This window comes from Thermobia domestica, chromosome 13 (assembly GCF_964235325.1).
Source record: "Thermobia domestica chromosome 13, izTheDome1.hap1.1, whole genome shotgun sequence".
In the NCBI taxonomy this organism is placed as follows: Eukaryota; Metazoa; Arthropoda; class Insecta; order Zygentoma; family Lepismatidae; genus Thermobia; species Thermobia domestica.
In genome coordinates, this window is record NC_137466.1 from 100,092,545 (window position 1) to 100,114,300 (window position 21,756).

Consider the following 21,756-nt stretch of genomic DNA (forward strand, 5'->3'; position numbering starts at 1 on the left):
AGTTGAGGGAAATTTTCTTCTGGAATTCTATGAAAACTGCCCCTGCCAGTAGGCCGTTACATTAGTCAACATGTGTTTTGCGCTTTAATGAACGCAGCACCTTTTGAAGTTATCATTTAAACTAGTTAAACTATTTATAAAAATTTAGTAAGAGTAGAGTAAGTATTTATAATACACCATTTAACATTACAGCGTATCAACTAAAATTAAAGAAGTACTTATCAAGTAAACTTGGTGCAGATTTACTGTACGGATCTACAGATTTGTAAAATTTAAAGAACTAATTTGTAATAATATTTTAATGGACTAGTGTGTAGATAATCTACGTATGTTGGGTTCTTACCTGTATACAAAGTATCTCAGGTCAATGTGCTAATATGACGCGTAACTAAAGAAATGTTCGTTATTTAAAGGATCCATATATTTGTGTTAATTATGTTAGTAGTGTACTAATACTTTGGATCACAAATTTTGAAGCAAATAAAACATGGTACTGGTGTAGTTTTGGTGCACCACATTTTGGAAGATTTAGAGTTAATATTTAACATGTTTATAAAGAACAAAATTCTGCCTACGGCAGGATTAAATGCAAGGGCCTATGTTTAGCAGAAGGGGTCCAGCTCTTTTCTCTAAAAAATGTTACAATTTTGGTAATTTCTGTTCACTTTCGGTTAGTTTAGGCTAGCTTAGGTTAGGTTAGTTTAGGTTAGGTTATGTTATGTTATGTTATGTTATGTTAAATTAGTGTAGGGGTCCCGCATGATTTTCTAAAAAAATGATAGAATTTCGCTTATTTCTATAATATTAGGTAAGTTTAGATTAGTTCAGGCTAGCTTTGGTTAGTTTATGTTAGGTTAGGTTAGATTTGGTTACGTTAAGTACTTGCACCATTCATTTCTCCTGTAAATTTTCGTAACGAAGACAGAAAACAACAAGCCTAACCCGTCTTCGCTAACTCTCGCTCGGCAATATTGTCTGCAGTAGTTGTTGTTAACGTAATTTAACGTATGAAACCATAAAACGACCGAATGGGAATAGGATATCGAAGAAGAAAAAAAAGTGTGTGAAAAAGCTTGCCCCCCATCGCTAAACAATAGCCCGAATGGGTTAGTGCCTTGCATAATAATTCTTATCGTGTACGGTCAATGTTCCGTTAAGGGGGTCCAGTAATTTCTTCCACACGAAATTTTCAATTTCCCCACTTCTTTCTATTGATTTTCGTTTGATTACATAATATAACGTTATATTAGGTTAGGTTAGTTTTGGACCCCTTAACTGAACGGAACGTACACTGAAGCACTCTGTACGGAAGAATGCAAGTCGGTGCCCCAAAATTAATTGTTTTAAAATATTAATAGTCGATTTACTGAAAACGAAGTATATGTCTAATAAATATATATATGGATCCGTACAATAAATCTGCACAGTAAATTTATATGTAGGCTGAAAATGAAATCCGTGTTACGTGCCAAAAATGGAAAACTTTGGTTTAATGTCAAGATGTGGGCTATGTGCTTAACAGTGCTCAGTTAAAATCGGGCTATCTAGTATTCACTCGGAAAGTAGTTCAAGTAATCGCCAGGAGAATGCACATGGGTCTATGTGCCACCTGCCCTGAAGTAATATCTGGCCCTTTTATTCAGTATTTTCATTTGGGCACCTAGCATCGATTTCATAGTCTTGTCTGCATATCTGGACCTTTATTGTAATCTTGGCCGTTAATTACTTTAACGAGTAGAGCTTAGCGTGATAAACGATAGCGTGAGTATGTACGTCACAATTGCAACAAAGAATACATACTTTTCATAATGTAATGACTTATTGCATAAGCGCACCTGCACAACAGTAGATTAACCGTACTAAGAGGGAAAAAAAGAGAAGCACCTTTAGTGCAAATTTATAATACTGCTTTTTTATATATAATACTGCCGTAATTTTCCTTTTAGAATTAGTGAGTCCATATGATAGAAAAGTGTCTCTAAGATATTAATTTCCACATGTGGAGCATTTCTGCGCAGTCTAGGAAACAACGGTCGTGAGGTCAAGTTTAGTCACACCATTTGAAATAATAATTGTTATAAATTCTTTCACGAACTTTATGCTTATTGTCCTTCAGAAGATTTGTGCTGAGCGACATGACAATCCTTGACTTAGCATAGATGTGGTTTAAGGGGCACTTGGAAGTAATTGTTAAAAGATTACAATTCTTTCACGAATTGAGGACAAATACAGCGGCCAAACGTGTGCCATAAATGCTACAGACTAATCTTCCATAATTCCGTCGTTCAGTCTTAACTGTTAATCACATATTTCTTGGTTTCATGCTTGCGTTGCTCTTCATTAGATAGGTATTCATCTGTATTGTTTAGTGCGCATAATTAGTACTTTCTCATTGTTCCAAGCACCACCCTTCTAAAGTTCTAAACAAACGTTTAGAGGGGGTATGGGGAGCAGTACCCTATGAAATACCGGGTTAGAAACACCAGTAAAAGGTAATATTGGTAGCTTTATTAGGTATTCAAAGCAAGTGAAAATGGAAATTTTTGAACTCTTAACTAAGAAAACTTAAATACACACTTACGCAAGAAATATTAACAAATCAATAAATGAATTTCAATAACACATGATCTGCAATAATATATGGTTCACAATAATTCCAATTGTAAAACATTGCACCTTTTCTTTACATCTTTAACTTTTGTTGTGCACAACATTAAATGAAACAGCAAGCAAGAATTCTTGCATGCTCTTTGTTCCAGCATTGTAGGCCAAGCACAAATTTTGAAATCTTTTCTGCAAATGATCATAGATCCGCTTCGTCTTCTTCGCTGTACGCTCCCCTACAGCAATCTGCAAAAGCATTGTCGAGACTATCCTGCTGGATGCATTGGATTAATTTCCAGATTGACGGATGAGAGACTCCAACCAAAATACAAACCCGTTAGAGGGGAATTTTAACTTGCTTTGAATATATAATGAAACTGCCAATAGTATCTTTATCGGTGTCTGTACTGTCAGTAACAAAAGTTCTTTTCCCATGTTAAAATTTCTTCCGCGAATATCTCTCGAATGAACAGACAGATTTGAGTGCAATATTCAGCAACTTAAAGCAGATATAGTTTCAAATCAGTCCATCAATTCCAAAGTTATAAGCAAAATAAATTTTACAGAAGAGAAAGAAATTTTATCGCTGACTGTACATTCGTCACTGGTTTGATTCGTTGCGCTGGAGCAGTTCTAATTAATAACATGTGAATTTAAATATCTATTACATTCAGAGTATTTTCTCACATTTTCTGTACTTCTATTATAAATGGTGCCAAAATTTCCGCCTTTCATGAAATACATGTTATGAATCTTCAGAAATTACAAGCCGCATTCGAAAGTATGAAATATGAACTTCTCTTAGCAGGAAATACACTCTTGTTGCATTAGGAAGTGTCGCCGCTGTGGCTCAGTGGTAGAGCGTTCACCTCTGGTGCTTGGGGTCCCGTGTGCGTAGGTTTCCTCGGGGTTCTCCCATTTCCTCCCACGTTCTTCATTCCACCATTTCATTCATTACTCATAATCACCGCCTCCTTTAGCCTAACCGGCATAACCGTGGGACGTAAAGCTCAAAGATTTGCATTAGGAAGTGTTTCGTAAGGCAGGAATTATATTAATGGGTAACGGTTGACTTTAGGAGCCTAAAGCGTAGTTACAGGGTGTGCATATATAGTAGAAATTCTAGTGCATAAAACACGAATTAACTTGTGCTTGGTGGCCACTAAAAAGCACGAATACTGTCTGACCGAGTCAGGGCAGATATACAGCAGGGGGCCGAGCGAAGAACAAAGGGTACGTCCATATGGAGTAGGCGCGTAAGCGACGGTAAGTATACGGGTAAACGAGACATTGGAAAAACCCTTTATATAACACAGATTTGCGACACTTCTATGATAACTTTATATTTTGCTTTTACATTTTATCGTGTCTTTCTTCTTATACGTGTGAGAGGTAAGATTTTTTTTTTTTTTTTATTGTGTAATCCTGTTTTGAAACCAAGTAACATGTTTCATCCTTGAACTCAGAAAATTTATGCCCATATAAAATGGTGTATCATCCAAAATTTTGTCACATTTTGTTCAGACACAATTCATTTCTTGCTAGTTTCCCCTTTCATATCTGTATTTCCCTCCATTACTGCAGCATACACGTTCTAGATTAGTTAATAAAACTAGCTTTGAAAACGCTGCTATATTGTGCTCTATTGCCTGTTTACCTAATATCGCATCAATACGCGAACTAATATAGTCCAGAATTAAACTTCTTTTTCTTCCTAATTAATTATCGATATTAATGATCTTTATTGCCTCTTTTGTTACTCTCATGCTGATATTTCGTCTGTTTCTGTTCATTTCTTCGTAAGTGTTGTATTTTGGGGCCGTCATCTGAGACAGTTAACTCAAACTACAGTGCAAGTAACACAAACTAACCTGTGCTAGATGATCACAGAAAGCGAACGCTACCTAACCGAGTGAGGTCAGGGCCAAACTTATGTTTCCGGCGCGGAGGTGCGTCCTAAGGGAGCAGACGCGTCAATGCAGGAGGGTATGCACGTAAGCGAGGGTAAAAGCATGTGTTTTCGCAATGATACGAGTTGCTATAACGCTTTGAATGGTTTCACACTAGTAACGCTACAATTGTAAACATAAAAATATAACTATATGTCTTACTACTTACATCTGAGCCTGCAGAAATTCGTTCCTTATAAACATGTCTTTCCATACAAAGTGTTAAGTTTTACCTGTAAATCTTGCAAAATGTGGTGTGAAGAGAAATTCCCGGTTTAAGAGGCCACAACAGAACTTCGTTCCCAGAACCAAAGTCAAAGCTAGGACAGCTGATGTTCGTGCTCAGAAAAGGGAACATTGGGTTCTTTTTCAATTTGTTATACATTTGTTCGTTAATGTGTTGGAAGGACGATGCATCACGAAGTGAATGTGATGGGAAAATGTGAGCCACGTTTACTTACACATATTATAATGTTTGAAACATATTAGACGGCTTTGACATTTTGATAACCAACAGAAATGATTATTAAGCCAAACAAGGCAGGAGCGTAAAAACTAATCGCATGTAATGGAAAGTTATGTGTTGCAGATATTTTATTAATCAGTACTATCTTACTGTGAATCATCTTATACTAATACAGTTTACTATCGAATAACTTAATTTCTGGAATGTACCCCTACTTCCTAATTTATTTTTTTCTTCCGTGAATTGTCGATGTCTCGACCGATCACAAAATTACAACGTGTATATTTTCAATATAAGCTTCGTGTGAGTAAAGTAAGAGAATAGAAATATAATGCCTCTCTGTATTCAGTTTTTTTTTTTCTTTTTTTCTTTCGTGCTGTTGTAAATGAATATTCAATATTTCGGACCAATCACGTTATCTTTTCAAATTACTCCATATTTAAAAAGTCAGCTTTATTGTTGATTATATCCGGACCAGAGAACAGCTTCCGGAGAATTCGCTGCCCGACAACCCAATACTATTATAGACACGATGGCGTTAATTAATAACTATTGTGTTTACAAATTAACCGGAGGCTTATTTATATGATTATTTGCTACCTATCTTCATTAGCTAAAAAGGAAAATTGTGGGACAAAACAAAACACATTCCAAAGTTTAGTATCTTTTTTTTTTTTTTTTTTTTAATTTTTTTCTGTTTGTCACCTACAACAAAACTTCATGTCCCAACTACAATAAACTTACTCAGTATCTAATTGTAAGTGAAGATATTTATATCGGGTGTTATAAAATGGCGCTCACGGACTATTCTACAGGTAGGGTGACCGTACGTCCCGTTTCAGAGGCGTGCCCCGGCCGTCCCATCAGTAGATGCAAAAAAGTATTTATCCCGTTTTATACAAGTAAAGAAGCAAATAACAAATCCAGCATCTTTACTCCTTGTAAATGTATTAATGATAACAAAAATTCAAGAATTGAACTAAAATTCCTTATATTAAACTTTAAACATGATATAGTTCGAAGTATTGCTCGAAAGGCAGCAGAGGTTTTAGCAGTTGCTTGTTTGTTGACGTGTCTTTCCTTTTTCATAAGTATCAATTACTTGATCTCGCCCTGTAACAAAAAGTTAGAGAGAGAGGAGGGGAGCTCTGATATCGGGGAGCTGATAACAAAGATAGGCCTAAAAGTCCAGGGCTGCTAAATTCAGCACCAGTAGCAATTCTAGCCACATTCTTTTCACTTCTGGCCATTTTATAGCCAATTTTCGTATTCATTCTTACGTCTCTAAAAATATAGTCATTATAAGTAAATTGCATGTAGGTAGAGGAAATTTAAACGCGAAATTTTTTAACGTCAAATTTCTTACGGGCATGGCGAGAGATGTGTGCAGCTTGGCACCTGGCGGGCGAAAGCAGGTTGAGTATTGGCAACACTGCTAAAGTCAGTGAAAAGACTATCTCAGTATTTTTAAAAAACCGGAACCTGTCCTGTTTTCAGCTAAAAAAAAAATGTTGTGGTCACCCTTTCTACATGTCAGATTAAAGCAAAAAGTATATATGCTTGTGTACCTTTCCATTCCTTGTCTGGAGACGCAAATTGGACTATGTGGCAATGTCGCTGATAAAGAATCATAGAGTATATCTACGAATTTATCAATTAGTTACATCGATTCTTTCCAGATGGCAGTTAAAGTCAATATAGAGTGACACTAGCATCACTTATTAGTGTAGCAGTCGATGTAACTGCTTGATGGATTCGTAGAGACGCTAATGGTTCCGTTAATCTGCTACGTTGCCACATAGTGAGAATTTGATTTTCCATAGCGGCTGAAGGTGGCCCCTATCTTCATATAACATTTTAGCTTTACTTTGACCTGTAGAATAGTACTCTGTAGTCCGTGGGCGCCATTTTTAGAACACCCGATATAATAATACATATGGTACTTAAAGAATAAAAATGAATTTAAATTTAAAGGAAGGAAGTAAAATCAAAGGAAAAAGAAAGAGAAATGTACTTGATTTGTCCATATATTTGAGTTACCTATCTTTCTAATATTATATAAATACCTTTGTTATCTTGCTTTTAATTGGCTTTAACAATACATGGGCTCAGTTGGATAAAATGTTGTTGGTATACACGAAAATTGTGTAAGTTTCGTTATTCTTCGTGATCCTCAGAATTCGAAATTATCGAGTAAATTGCCTAAAATTCTATCCCTTTATTGTAGAGGGCGTAATGTGTTTGTATATTTATTTAAGCTAACTCAGAACAAGTCAGTTCAGTGCACACACTTATTTATTGTGTTCGTTTCAGACTAACTATGCCAGAAGAAACGTTAAAAAGGTTTCTGCTTTTGTATGGCTCCCAGTTAGGTCAAGCAAAATCAATTGCAGAAGAAGTGCAGAGTCAGTCGGAAAGTCAAGGTTTTCTAGCTGACTTAAAATGTATGGATAAAGTAAACAAAGAGGCAAGTAACTTCAGATACGCTACGTGATTGTAACTTACTTAAATTATAAGATAGAAGGTGATTGTTACTCGTCAGTACCATTGTCTACTATTATCTAAATTCTATTTCTTGTAGTAAAGAGGAATTGGCATTGAATAGCTTGAATCAAATGTCAAAAGTAGATACAAAACATGGAAATTACATACATTGCTGATAAAATACTTAGTGTTATTTATTCTTCTCCAAAGTAACGTCAGTAAATATAGGTGTTCCATAGAATTCATTTTGCGACTCCTTGTTTATCAAGAAATGTGATCTTCTGCTTTCAAATATAAAACACGAAAAATTAATTTTCTATGTAAAGTAATAGAGACAGAAACTATACACAATTAAGAAAAGAAAGAAAAAAAAATAGTGTGTACACCGAAATCGAAGAATGGTTCTAATTATTATAATTTAAAATACGAACTATATAGCAAAAGAGTACAAATGCCTCATTCATCAAAGACCAGTCTATACCACTATAGTTCTCAACGAGCTTCCTTGTGACAAAGCTGTTAGTGTACGCATCTTTGGCGTGAGAGATCCAGGTTCGTTTCCTGGCGGGTGCGCGTGTAGTTCGAACCCCGCGTTAAGCTACTTAAAGGGAAGGTAAACTGAAAAATCAAATCAAATCTAGCTCTAAACGTGAAATTTAACGGAAAACTCCTTTTGTCACGAAAGTAAGGAATGAAAAGTTTTTTTTTTTTTTTTTTTTTTTTTTTAAATACTATCCTAAGATGGAGGGGGAAGAGACAGATTTTTTTACCAAAAGTATCTCACGAATTCTTGAAATTTGGGAGATAAAACTCAGCATATAAATTCATCACTGAAAATAAGCGAACGAGTTTTTCAGTGATTTCATAATTTCGATGATTTTTCTTCTTTCTTCAGAAAGTGCCCATGTGAGGATTCGCGTAAGTTGAAGATGCAGTATATAAACTCTCAATTAAAAATAAAGGAATACATGTTTCAACATTTTCTAAATTTTCAGTTTGAAATGGGGCGGATTTCATAGGATTTAAATTTCCAGTTTACATTCGATAAGTTTGCCTAAAATATTGAACTTTTCAAGAATTCTTGACTTTTACAGGAAAGCTTTCAGGTCGATATTGTGATAATATAATTATACTGTATTCCTCCTGTGCGAAAAACGGACATTCTGGTATTCTCATACAGTCTTATATACAGTGAAACAAAATACTTGTAATTTTTCACATATTCTATTAAGATATCATTTTTGTGTTTCTTCCTTTATCAATAACAATCAAATTCGAAGACTTACATATATAATACATTGAACTGACAAACATACCATACATCACTTTTCTCGTAAATTCCTTGATTAAACCATGAACTCCCATGTTACACAGTCGCTTGATTATTTGCATTACGCTAGATTTCAATGACCCGTCAGATATGATACTGACTTCTGGGGCTCCTCTGGTGAACTAAAAGCTTGGTGGCATGGTCAAGCTGCCTAAGACATTATGTTAGCAATCGCAGGACCAGCCTGTTGTGGATTCAAATCTCGTTCAAGGCATGGGTGTCATGTATTGTCTTTTCACCATTCCTTCATCACTATTACTAATTTCTCATCTTTTACTATAGCCTAAAAGGTAGAATCGTGGGACATGAAACAAGAATAAATAAATGAAGATGACTAAGAACCATTTTCAAACTACAGATTTTTTTAAAAAAGAAGTATTTAGTAAATCCAGAAGTATTTAGTAGACATCCAGAAAGTTAGTTCATTTACTAAAACCACTGCATGTTGTCTACTGATTTTAGATGACCGTGGAAGCTCGGAATTGAATTAGTGTCTGGATTTTACATTTTCACGCTAAATATATATATATATATATATATATATATATATATATATATATAGAGAGAGAGAGAGAGAGAGAGAGAGAGAGAGAGAGAGACAGAGTTTTGTTATCGTTTGCTTTCGTTACATACAAATCTGTACTCAAATGGGTTCACTCATTCATTCCGAATTTTTTGAGCAAAGAAACTGTCTAAACAAGTATCCACTTTTGTTGATAAATGTATGTTATATTAATTTCCATCACTAACACTGAAAATCAACTTACACAATGAAGGGCCTATCCAGTTGCAATGATAAGAGACTATGTAGATTCTATATTTCAAAAGCAATTTGTCCTAAAATCAATGGAACATTGTCAAAAATCACGAAACATGAACATTAAAGTGAATGGAAAAATCAATAAAAAAGATGGAGTCGTCCACATATCTCAAAAACTATAATAAGGAGATGGCTAAATGAAAGCGTATTGCAAAGATATAATGAAGAGCTTAAATGAAGTATACCGCGTAAGGTAAATATGGATAGAACATTGTCAAAAGTCAATTTTTTAGAGTAAAATCAATAGTGATAATTTAATAAAATATATGCATCATCTTCGAATTACCCAGGGCGCCTCATGTATAGGTTATGTGCTTGAAATATCTCACATCTGCATTTGGAATCTCCAGACTCGATTTAGCACGCAACGTGACTTTTGACTTGATCACGTGACATAATCTGATCCTTATAGCAAACTGAATAGGCCCTTTCATAATGTGGATGTGTGTTACTTCGTTTAATAAATACCATCTTGCTGCCAATATGGGAGGACTTTAAACTTGATTGCAGGAGTAAAATAAACTTCTCTCAAAGGAACTGGCGATTGAGCTGTAATATAAAATATGACTGACAGTATCTGTTTGTTTAATTATAATGTTTTAACTTAGCCTAGCGAATTGCACTTACTATCCTATCATTGACCTTAGGTTGTACATTTATCGCGTCTTCAGAAATTAGTATTTTATATAGAAGAGCGAAATCTACTGTTTTTTTACCTTCTCAAGCCCCTTTTGTATATTTTAGCACCTAGCTGAGTTGTTCTGTGTTTAGAGAAGTTTTGGCTGAGGAAATAGGGGAAATTAGGAATTTACTCATAATACATCTAAAATATTGTGAGAGTATGAAATTGTGGAAATGGAACTAAATAAACCATGGTAGGTCATACATTACGCTAAATAGTTCGAGGGCACAGTGGCTCAGTGATAGAGTGCTCATCTCTGCTCCAAGGGGTTCCTGGTTCGATCCCAGATCATGTGAATTTGTGATAGACAATATCATGTCTGCGAATTTTCTCGGACCATTTCCTCCCTTACTATCATTCTATCGATTCATTTTATAAACATTCACCTTAACTGATCGGTCTCCTTATAAAGCATAATTGGGGAACGAAAAAATGAAAAGTTATTATCGATATTATTTCTTTTTAAAAACTGTCATTGATGAGTGTTTCAATTTTATTTAACTTTCACAATCCATATGTAGAAAAAGCTTCGTAGCTCTAATGTCAAATGATTTGTGATATTTCTTTCTGTTTATAATTTTGATTAGTGTAGAATATTTATTTGGTGATTTTATATTTATATTCTGCTTATTGTTCAGTTTAATCTCGTTGAAGAAAGCTGTGTTGTAATTATCACTTCTACAACTGGAGAAGGTGAGCCACCAGAAAACGCTGCGAGATTATGGAGATGGTTAAAGAGACCTCATCCACCTAACTTCTTGCAGCATCTACATTATGCAATACTAGGTCAGTAGATCACTAAAATGTGTACTTGTGATTTCACTTTCACTTACACCAGTGGCGTTATTTTGGCTGAGTTCAATAAACTGTTACTTCATCCAATATTAAATTCATCTGTTTTATACTATTAAGAATAAAACTTCTATTAAAAACTTCGAAAATTTATATATGCTTAAGACTAAACGTAGAATGTAGGTTATTTGTTATATAAAGATTATATTGATATTGAAAATATAGTTAAATCGTAGTTCCACTTAATTGATAGATTATATACATTTACATGAAATGTTTAAATTATTGAAAAGTAAGCTTTTCCCTCTGATGGAGAGGATAACGCGTACCTTTGGTGCACTTAGTCCCAGGTTTGATTTCCCCTAGGAGAGGCTTGATTTTTAAACTGTTACGGTGGTTTGGATTCCATTTTAAGCTGTAGGTGGAATCCAAATGCCTCATAAAGACTCGGTGCTAAAAAGATATGCGTAACTCTAACCAATCAATCAATTATTGGAAAGTGATCGGCAATAATTTTTGTCCTCCATCATTATTAGAATTTTTCCGTTTGTAATAGGATTTACTTTGTATAATACTGAAACCCCGCCTTTCAGCTCATGAATAGATGTTAGTTTTGCTATTCAAAGACATGAAGTTTTAAGATACCTCTTCGTACTATAGAAAAGTGAATCTAGTGCACCCACACGGGATCCGAACTGTGTAAGTCACAATCAAAGATCAAATTCATGTCTTTTGTATCTAAAGTGAGAGTATTTAGATATGATCTTGTCGTGGTATCAGGAAGTTCTGAGTAACAGTTGTTCTCATCTCTCAGAATTATAATGCGAACTGCAAGAATGGACTAAAACTAAATTACTAGAAAAATAACAACATAGATTTTTAATCACATACTATTAGTTATTTTGACATGAAGGAAAAAGTGAGCCGCTTGAAATGTTTTCTCTTTCCACTTCTTTTCTTTCCATAGACCATCAATGTCCGTTCTCATCGGAAAAGTATCCTGAAACATAAGTCTATTTTTAATGCAAGGCGCCTGAGGATCTGCACTATGAAAAAACTTGCCATACTCTTTGCTATGTAGCTGTTTTTTAGTCATCAATAGCCGAATTTTCATTGTCTTTACTATCAACATTGTCAAGACGCAAGTAAGAAAAAAAGGCATTTAGAAGAGAGAGAGAGAGAGAGAGAAGGAATTAGAAACAGATATATGCGCTAATATATTATAACATATAACAAGAATCATTTTAACGCTTGTAGTGTTTCTGATTTAACACCAAAATAATATAATAAGCTTGTATAGTAGTTTCTTTCCAATTCATAAATGAAGAACCTGAGGGAGTTTTTGTGTTCTAATGTGAAATGTCAGTGTTCGAACCTACATTTCAGAACATCACAATATGCGACTTTTTCACAAAATATTGCTAAACTGAAATAAACTTCTTCCGAAGGAAATACTCCGATAATGTATACAAATATACAGTTAACATTCAAAGAGTTGGGAAAATATTGACCCAAAAAAAAAAAAAAAAAAAAAAAAAACTCTTAATAACTTCACCAAATAAAACAAGTTGTTGCTGATATTATTGGAAGAATCTCTTCTATGGTGAGGAATGTATTATATTTTATCTTGTTCCGTCTGTACATAACTATCTCAAAACTTAACAGGGTGGATGTGTGCTAAATTGAAGGTTCAAGCCTACATTTTAAGATGATCATACGCCTCCCTGTTTTAAAAATGAGGATTGGTATTCACTGCTCCCTGTAAGAGCTTTGCTCACATTGTGTACTCTGTAATTCCGAAAGAAAAGTGTTGGCCAAAGAACTAAAAAGTAAGTTTTTCTTCAATGTGATAATTTTCAAATATGAGCAAGTGAAAATGTTAACTATTTGTTTAGAGATATTTAAACCAATCTGACTCCTTAATAAGGTTCCTGATCTATTAACTGACAGCTCCTTAATACAGTGAAACCTCTCTTAACAGGGCATATGCCATTAGCGGACGCCTCCATAGTATGGACAAACTTTTTTGTTCCGGCGAAGATGTATGTTTATTATGGGAGAGAACTCTTCTTGTTACGGATACTCTCAGATATGGACAAACACAACCTCCTTTTATCCCAGCGTTTTAGAACTTCTTCGTAACGAACAGAAATTATTCTCAGCTCTCACGTATTTAGCACAGAAAATACTCCTTGCAGTTTACAAGCACATTTCAATCAGAATCTAGCGTCTGCAGGATTACATGGCGAACGACTACAGGAATTTCCCAAGAATTTCGTTAATCGTCGTGATTGGTTCGGTTTGTCGATTCATTAATTTGCGTGTTCTTATTGGGTTACTTTTTACTTTTAATACAGTCGCTTATAAGAGATTTTTATGGAGGTATGACTTGTACTTAGAAAGACAATTACCATGTAAGCATTTTATTTTGCAGCACATGCCAATATGAACACATTCCCTAGCGATTCTTTGGTTTATTTACAGAGGAAGATTTCCCCCAGTAATTTAAACACTGAGTTTGGAATTTCGATATTATCCTATATTTATACATTTGTAACTGATGTATTTATTGTATACTGCGTTCAGTTACCATGAGCTGCGAGTAATCTAAATTTTGTAATCTCTTTGTAACCGATAAATGTCATGTACGGGTAGATAACAATGTTCTATCGGTGTCCGTTATTTAGAGGTTTCACTGTATAATATTGATTCTTAGTATATTCAGCTTTAGTGTTGTCCCGTTTTAAGATCTTTAGTATATTATTTGTGGATACATTTTTATAACTTTAATTTCCGTTTCTTTAGCAATCGTATAGTCTTACCTTTGAACAGAAGTGCAAGTTTTTCTTTGAAGTTTCTTCATGTGAATCAATTAAAATAAATGAGAAACGATAATGGTATTTTAATTGCAGGGTTAGGAGATACGAATTACACAAATTTTTGTAATTGTGGAAAATCCTTCAATCGTCGTTTGCAAGAATTAGGCGCAAAGACGTTTTGTTCTCCTGGTTGGGCTGATGATGGAGTTGGGTAAGTCAGTTAGAATTTTTATGCTTTTTAAATGTAACTTTAAAAACAGGAATAAATAAATAATGTTAGTCTGCGTTTATTTATGCTATCCTGATCATTCATCCATTGATATATGTAACACATATTCGGTAGAAAAATATAACGTCCATGGAATATACCAGCACTCTTGTAAGTGTATTTCCTTATCATAAAGCGATCACCTATGTGGAAAAGTAAAGTCTTTCTATCCATGTTATCGCAAATTTCAATATATGTCCAATAAGTTCATACCAGATATCATAAAATAAGTAACGCTGTTCTGAGAACTCTGGAGACGTAACGACTTGACAGAATGCAACCAAACTTGGTAGGAGTATATTTGGGAACATGCAGAAGCGATTGATGTAGAAAATAAAATTAGTTCCAATTTTCGCCACCAGAGGTAATTGTGGCGTTGTACAAGTCCTAGTAAGTGCAGCGTAGAAGGAAAACGACAGTAGTGATAGTAAATGGTAAGAAAGGCTGTAATTACCTCTCCTGTGGGTCTCGTGGCACTGTTTACCAATGCTATTAATACCCTGTGGTCAGTGACGAATTTACGGGGGACATTTGGGCTGAAGCGTTCCCTTAAAATTCTTGGATATCTTACAAAAACAAAGTTAAATATTAGTCTTTCCTATGCTCATAAACTGCAAGCTCCCTTCAAAATTCCAGGAAAAGATTAGTGGCAAATCTCACTTCCAGAGGCTATTGTGTTGCTGTTCGGTGTTAAGTACGGTAAGTGCAGTACGGAAGACAAATTATATTAATGATGTTCAGTGAAAGAAAGGCGTAATTATGCCCCTCGTGCGACGCGTAAAATTGATTTGTACTCCTATATCCCTGTTGTGTAGTGATGTGTTACGGGGATGATGGTGATGTGAGATTCTGTCCGAAGGCAGGTCCTTAGGCAAAGGAACCCATGATGACTAGTACCGTATAAAATGATGATAACGTTCTAAGGACGGGACCTACAGGCTAACATGAGACCCGACATTTGTCTTCACCGGAATCGAACCCGGGATCCATTGATCACAAGGCAAAGAGTGTGGGAAGAAAAAAGAAGCAAACATTGGGCATTAGCAAGATCAGAGCAGTTCACTTCTAGCACATAGTGGTGCTCAAACCCGTATCACTGAAACACATGCAGGCGTGAGTAAGCACTTCAGTTGTTGTGTAGTTCAAGACTAAGCTACAAATGGATACCAAGAGAGCAACCATGGTATTGAAGTTGCCAGAAAGATCCTTGTTAGTGAAACTTTACGATACGTTGAACAATAGTGCTGGTACCATTCGTGAATATCTCCATGATAGGGTTACATCGTGGTCCCATTATATAATGTGCGTTAAAAAAATGGTGAGAAAGTTTGAGGAGACCGGCATGGTAGGGTGGAGACCAGGAAGAGGTAGTAAGAGTGTAACACAGGAAGAAATTCAAAATGTTCGTGGAGAAATCAACGCTGTCATGGAGAAATCCGTGGGTAACAGTAGCGTGGTAAGTGTGAAGGCAGTGTAAAAACATCTGGACATCCCCTATGCAACTAAGTAGAAAATTCTTCTCAAAGTGTTTCATTGGTATCCTTATAAGGTAACAATAAAACATCAATTGCGTCTCGCAGATGCCGATGCTCATCCCGGAATTTTAAGAGGAGCTTCAGCCCAAAAGACCCCCGTAAATTCGCCACTGACCACGGAGTATTAATAGCATTGGTAATCAATGCCACGGGACTCACAGAAGAGGTAATTACAGCCTTTCCTATCATTTAGCATTACTATCGTCGTTTTTCTTCCACGCTGCACTTACTTGGACTTGTACAGCGTCACAATTACCTCTAGCGGCGAAAATTGGAACTGCATGTTTCCAAATATATTTCTATCGAGTTTGGTTGCATTCTGTCAAGTGGTTACGTCTCCAGAGTTCAGCGATATTTATTTTATGATAACCTGGTACTTCATTATGATGTAGCATTGTTGAATTGTTAGATAATCTGTTTTCGCAACATTATATTAAGCGTGAAAAATCCCTTGAAGAGCTATTCGGTAAGTCCTTGGAACTAACGCTTATTGATTTATATAGGTGAGACCATCTGAAAGCTTGATTTTCTCAGTAAAATTTTGAAACTTGCGGGACGAACGCACCATATATACAAGGTGATATATTCCACTGTGCTCAGACTGATAATTAGTAACGTTGTTTGTGTTTGTGTGTTTATATATATATATATTTAGCTCTACATATTACACTAGTTTTATCACAGAACAAAATATAGTCATTTTTTCTATTTATTTGGAAAAGATATATATTCAAATTAAATAAAGAAGCAAATTATTTTGAATTTTACCTCTAAGTGTAGAGTAGAAACATCTCATGTGTTTATTTTAAGTGGAATTCAATATGGCAAGGTGTATAGATAAGAATAATAAAAAAAAGCTTTGTTGTAAAGATGCAGTAAAGTCTACCCAGACGTCCTAGATAGTTTATGCTAAATTTTAAGTTAAGTATTTGTACCTAATGGCTAATCATCAGTAATTTATTCTTCTTACAAAAGAATATATATATATATATATATATATTCTATAAACTATATCCTTGTTTTTCCCACAACAGTTCATTCAATATTGTGTGATGAATTTTTGGAGTGAGAAGATGTGAAACTATACTGCTAAAGGTACACAAAGTGTGTGTGTGCTAGTTTCTGCATGGCAGCTATTTACAACTAAAGTTGTAATGAACTGAAAACTAATATGAATGGATTGTTCATTAATCACGTTGTATTGTTCTAATTCACAATGTAAGCAGTTAATTTTATTATTTTGCTAACTATAACCGTCGTAACATAACTATAAATTGTTTTTTCTTGTTAAATTTCTTGTTGATCTTCTAGCATTCTAGAATAAGAATATAATGTTTCGTGTATAGATTATTACCGTTCCGGCCGATTAATAACAAATAGGTTGGAATGAAAGGATCAGAGGCCTATCAGATATATATGTGATTCATTAAGTAAGAATTGAAAGAAGGGAAGAAATGACAAACTAACTAGTATCAGTTCGTCAGAAGAGAAGTTTGATAGGGATCTTGCCTCTCACCAACATTTCTGGGTAGAAGGAATAGTAGGTAGCAGATGGCTTTTGTGTAGACATCTGAATCGAAAATTAGTGTATTGTTAGTATGACTGAGGAAAAGTTATGAAAATATAGGATGGAAATAAATATTAAAAAACAAAACCGATGGTGATAGGAATAAAGTAATTTGTATCAAATATAGTAGTAGAAGAAAATTAAATTGAACAATTATATTCGGTATGCTAAGTAGTATCATTATTGAATTAATGAAGTGAGAACGAAAAATAAAAAGAAGAATTAGAATGAAGTGAAAATGAGAGAAATTTTAAGAGGGAAAATGCGTATTTTGTGGTGTTCAGGCAAGAATTTATCTGTTTTGAGACAAATATGTACAAATTTATTCGTTCAAGCAACGTGTTACTTTGTACTGGAAGCTCGTTCAGTAGTTTCCCCTCCTAAATTTAATATGGCTGTCTAGCTAAACTTAATTGTAGTTGCAGTTGAAATAACATAAATTAACTTGCATGTGTTCCAATGTATATGTACAACCAAATATTTGAATGCTGTAAAATGTGTGGTACTGTTTCTCGTACTTGTTTTGTCATCTTCACCTTATTCACGTATTATTTCATTAGCGAATTAATCTATATTATTAGTCCTAACTGTCTCTGCTTCACTGGCGTCTCTGGCATGTAAAATTTGGGGGGGGGGACATCAAAGAAAGTTATTTAAATGGTACGAGTTGTCAAATTTAGCTGTGTTACAAATTTCGTACAAGCTACGCTCTGCTCCAAAGCTTAGATGCACGTTTGTTTTAATCCAACTCAGACAGAAATTTGTAGCACACACACATACTTTTACAGACACTTTTTCTCCCTTTTACATAAAATAGAATAATTCATAAAATGTTCATAAAACAGGGGTGACATAAAATTATTAAATTGGAATTGTTTCCGGCAAGAAAACACAAAATATAGAAACTGCATTACTTACAGAAATTTAAAAAAAAAAATCAAGACTTATAAAACTATACTTAATTATCTTATGTTTCCGCACACAGTTCTTCCTGAGAATAATTCAGAACGAGTCTTTAATTGTTTTGTAGAAAAATAGTGCAAAACTTTTGGATTGTGTAACTTGGCTGGAAGGATGTTGGGTGCAGTGATTCAAACAAATCTTCCCATGAATTCACTTCGTAAATCTTTATTATTATTATTTAAAAAAAAAAAAAAAAAAAAAAAAAAAAAAAAAAAAAAAAAAGATAGTTTGTTTAATTTATAGTATTAAGCTCCCTCCTTTAACAGCAGAGTGGGGTAGCAATCAAAAATTGCTTCTGCATACATTCTTTGTTTTATCAACATTGATTGACAATAAGAAAAAAATTAATTGTAAAAATGCAGTTTTCATCAATACAATGAACGTCAATTCGTATACTGAGAAGTAAATCCAACTCTGAGATTACAGAAGAGCAAGAATTTATTCATTTTCAAGGAGGAAAGCATTTAATGATCTTTTAGTTATTGACAATAATTGGGCATCTGTATTGTATATCAGTAATTATTACATCTGGTAATAGTTCTGTTATATCCGTTTTCAGCTGCATAGAAAACGATAGGAGTAAAATATTAATTTGCATTTATTTTGATTTCATATTAAAATATAACTTGATTTTACTATTCTTTCCTAAGGTTAGAGTTGGTAGTTGATCCATGGATTGATGGATTGTGGCCTGCCTTGAAAGCATATTTTTCCACAACTGTGAAAAGCACTAGTGTTAATAATAGGACGTGTACTAAAAGTAAGAATCCTGAGAGCATGGAGAGCACTAAATCATACGAATTTCAAGGGCCGACTAATAGTAATAGTGTATTGACCTCAACAGAGCCTGTAAATCAAGATAAATTGAACGGTGTAGAATCCATAAAAACTAACAGTGATACGAATGTTAATAGTGTAGAGAACTGTTCACTTACGGAGCAGTGTATGGAATCAAATCATAGGACTCCTTGTTTAAGGAATTCATATTCTTCATTATCAACAAGTGCCTTGAATTTACCAGCTCTGCCTCAACGGTATTTGGAAGTTGAGTTTACTTCTGAGGTAGATATTGTAAGTATTAAACTTAGATTTTGTTAAACGTAGTAGCAGTATGTCGTAAAAATGTTAGAACAGTAGCCAAAATAGTAGAGATTAAAAACCCTTTAATTTTTATTTATTTGAGGCGTTTATGTACAATCATAATTCAAGTTCAGAATGTCAAAATTATGTAAGACTATTCATTAAATGTGATTTCAGTCAATATATTTGACTGAATAAAACCAAAGTTTTGATTCCTTGATTTATTTTTTGTACTGAAGATCGTGCATAGAGAAGAAAGACAAAAAAAAAAAAAAAAAAATCTGTATATTCTTTTAAAAGACAAATAGACAATTTTGTTGCTCGAAAATAATTTCTCGTCGTAACTAGGCGTAATGTAACTCGAGTTTCGTTATTTTCATTTCTGAGATGTAACATTCTCAAAGGTACCGTATTTGAAGGAACAGAAAATAGTAAGAGAGCATCCGATATATATACAGGGTGGACAATTTATCTGGAACATCCGTAATAACGGAGAAACCAGGAGAGGGAGAAAAACGAAACTTTGCATAAAGCAACTATAAGGAGGGGGACATCGTTTTACGTATTAAACACCACCACCCGGTGAACAGTGTTGCCATCCCAGTATAAAGTTATATTTTTTTCAAATGGCTCTACGTCAGATTATTACGTATTTCAAATCAGCATGTTAGACGAAAATTTAAAATATCACATTTATTATTCAGTGTTGCAAACTAAGGATGTTATAATATCACAAACATCCAAAATTTGGAAGCCTCTGTCTCACATATAACACAACCGAGCTGAACAGGACAGTGCACATTGGCAGTACCTTAGCGTTGGATACTATGGTCATGGTATGACTTATTTTGAATGAATAGCAACGAAGTTACGAGGGGTTGAAAATTTGATTTTTTAAAGGCTTTATTTCGAAAAAAAAATGCTTAGATAAGTATCATATCTAGTTACTTGTGTGGTTTGCAATTGGCAAACAAATCATTTTGCCGTTTACAGTACTTCAATATCTCAAAACATTCCAGAGATATGATAAACATCGATGAAGTTCGCAACCCTGCTGAAATGACGTATTTCTGGACAATATTTAAACGGATTGTTGTTTTCCTTCTCTTTTATAGCATTGCAGGAATAACTTTTAGTAGGTGTAATTACAAAAAAATGAAATGAAATGAAATCTTTAAGTTTTACGTCCCACGGTTATGCCGGTTAGGCTAAAGGAGACGGTGATGATGAGAGATGAGTGAAATGGTGGAATGAAGAAAGTGGGAGGAAACGGGAGAACCCCGAGAAAACCCACGAGCACGGTGTTTGTCCACCACAAAGTTCACTTGGCGGAGGCTGGGATCGAACCCGGGACCCCAAGCACCAGAGGTGAACGCTCTACCACTGAGCCACCGCGCCCCCCGGTGTAATTACAAGTCCTCGCAATTACATGATTTAAGCAGTGTTACAAATTTCAGCAATGTTATATCTCCGGAACGGTTTGAGATATTGAAGTGCTGTAAACGGCAAAATGATTTGTTTGCCAATTGCAAACTACACAAGTAACTAGATATGATACTTATGTAGGCATTTTTTTTCGAAAAAAATCAAATTTTCAAGCCCTTGTAACTTCCTTGCTATTCACTTAAAACAAGTCGTACCATGACATAGTGTCCAACGCTAATGTACTTCCGATGTGCATTGGCTTGTCCATCTTCGTTGTGCTGTATGTGTGATAGAGGCTTCCAAACTTTGGATGTTTGTGATATTTTAAGTTTTCGTTTATCATGTTGATTTGAAATATGTAATAATCTGATGTAGTGCCATTTGAAAAGTATAACTTTATACTGGGATGGCAACACTGTTCACCGGGTGGTGTTGTTTAATACGTAAAACGATGTCCCCCTCCTTATAGTTGCTTCATGCAAAGTTTCGCTTTTCTCCCTCTTCTGGTTTCTCCGTTATCACGGATGTTCCAGATAAATTGTCCACCCTGAATGTATAATCATAATAAATATTAAAAGCTTATATTGTCGTAAAGCTTTTCCCTGAATAAGTGGAAGTAATTACTACAATTATGAGAAGGTGTGTATAGTTGCGTTACTCAGCCATTATTATTATTATTATTTTATTATTATTATTATTATTATTATTAATAATAATAATAATAATAATAATAATAATTATAGTATTAGAAGATTGCATCTCCATTTCTGTAGCTGGAGTGTTAACTTGTTGAAATGTCAACATTGTTGTGTAACATCCATTCGTCCGACATTGAAATTCCCACGATCAATGATCCTGTGTGAAGTGAACCAATGAAAGTAGTGATCATTGCTTTATAGCATTCTTTTATTTAAAAAAAAAAAAAAAAGTAATTATCGACGCAATTAAAGTCCAAGTAAGAAATTTAGTGCA

At 34.5% G+C, this 21,756-nt stretch overlaps 1 protein-coding gene across 1 annotated transcript in view; it reads left to right on the top strand.

The window, feature by feature from the left end:
- LOC145668389 (methionine synthase reductase-like) overlaps positions 1-21,756 on the top strand; it is a 51,957-nt gene continuing 30,201 nt past the window's right edge. Inside the window, exons 1-5 of the mRNA XM_081736178.1 lie at positions 1-158; positions 7,333-7,486; positions 10,974-11,121; positions 14,040-14,157; positions 18,930-19,350. Coding sequence (XP_081592304.1) covers positions 7,340-7,486; positions 10,974-11,121; positions 14,040-14,157; positions 18,930-19,350 — 834 coding nt within the window. The 5' untranslated portion in view covers positions 1-158; positions 7,333-7,339. The remainder of the gene's footprint in view (positions 159-7,332; positions 7,487-10,973; positions 11,122-14,039; positions 14,158-18,929; positions 19,351-21,756) is intronic.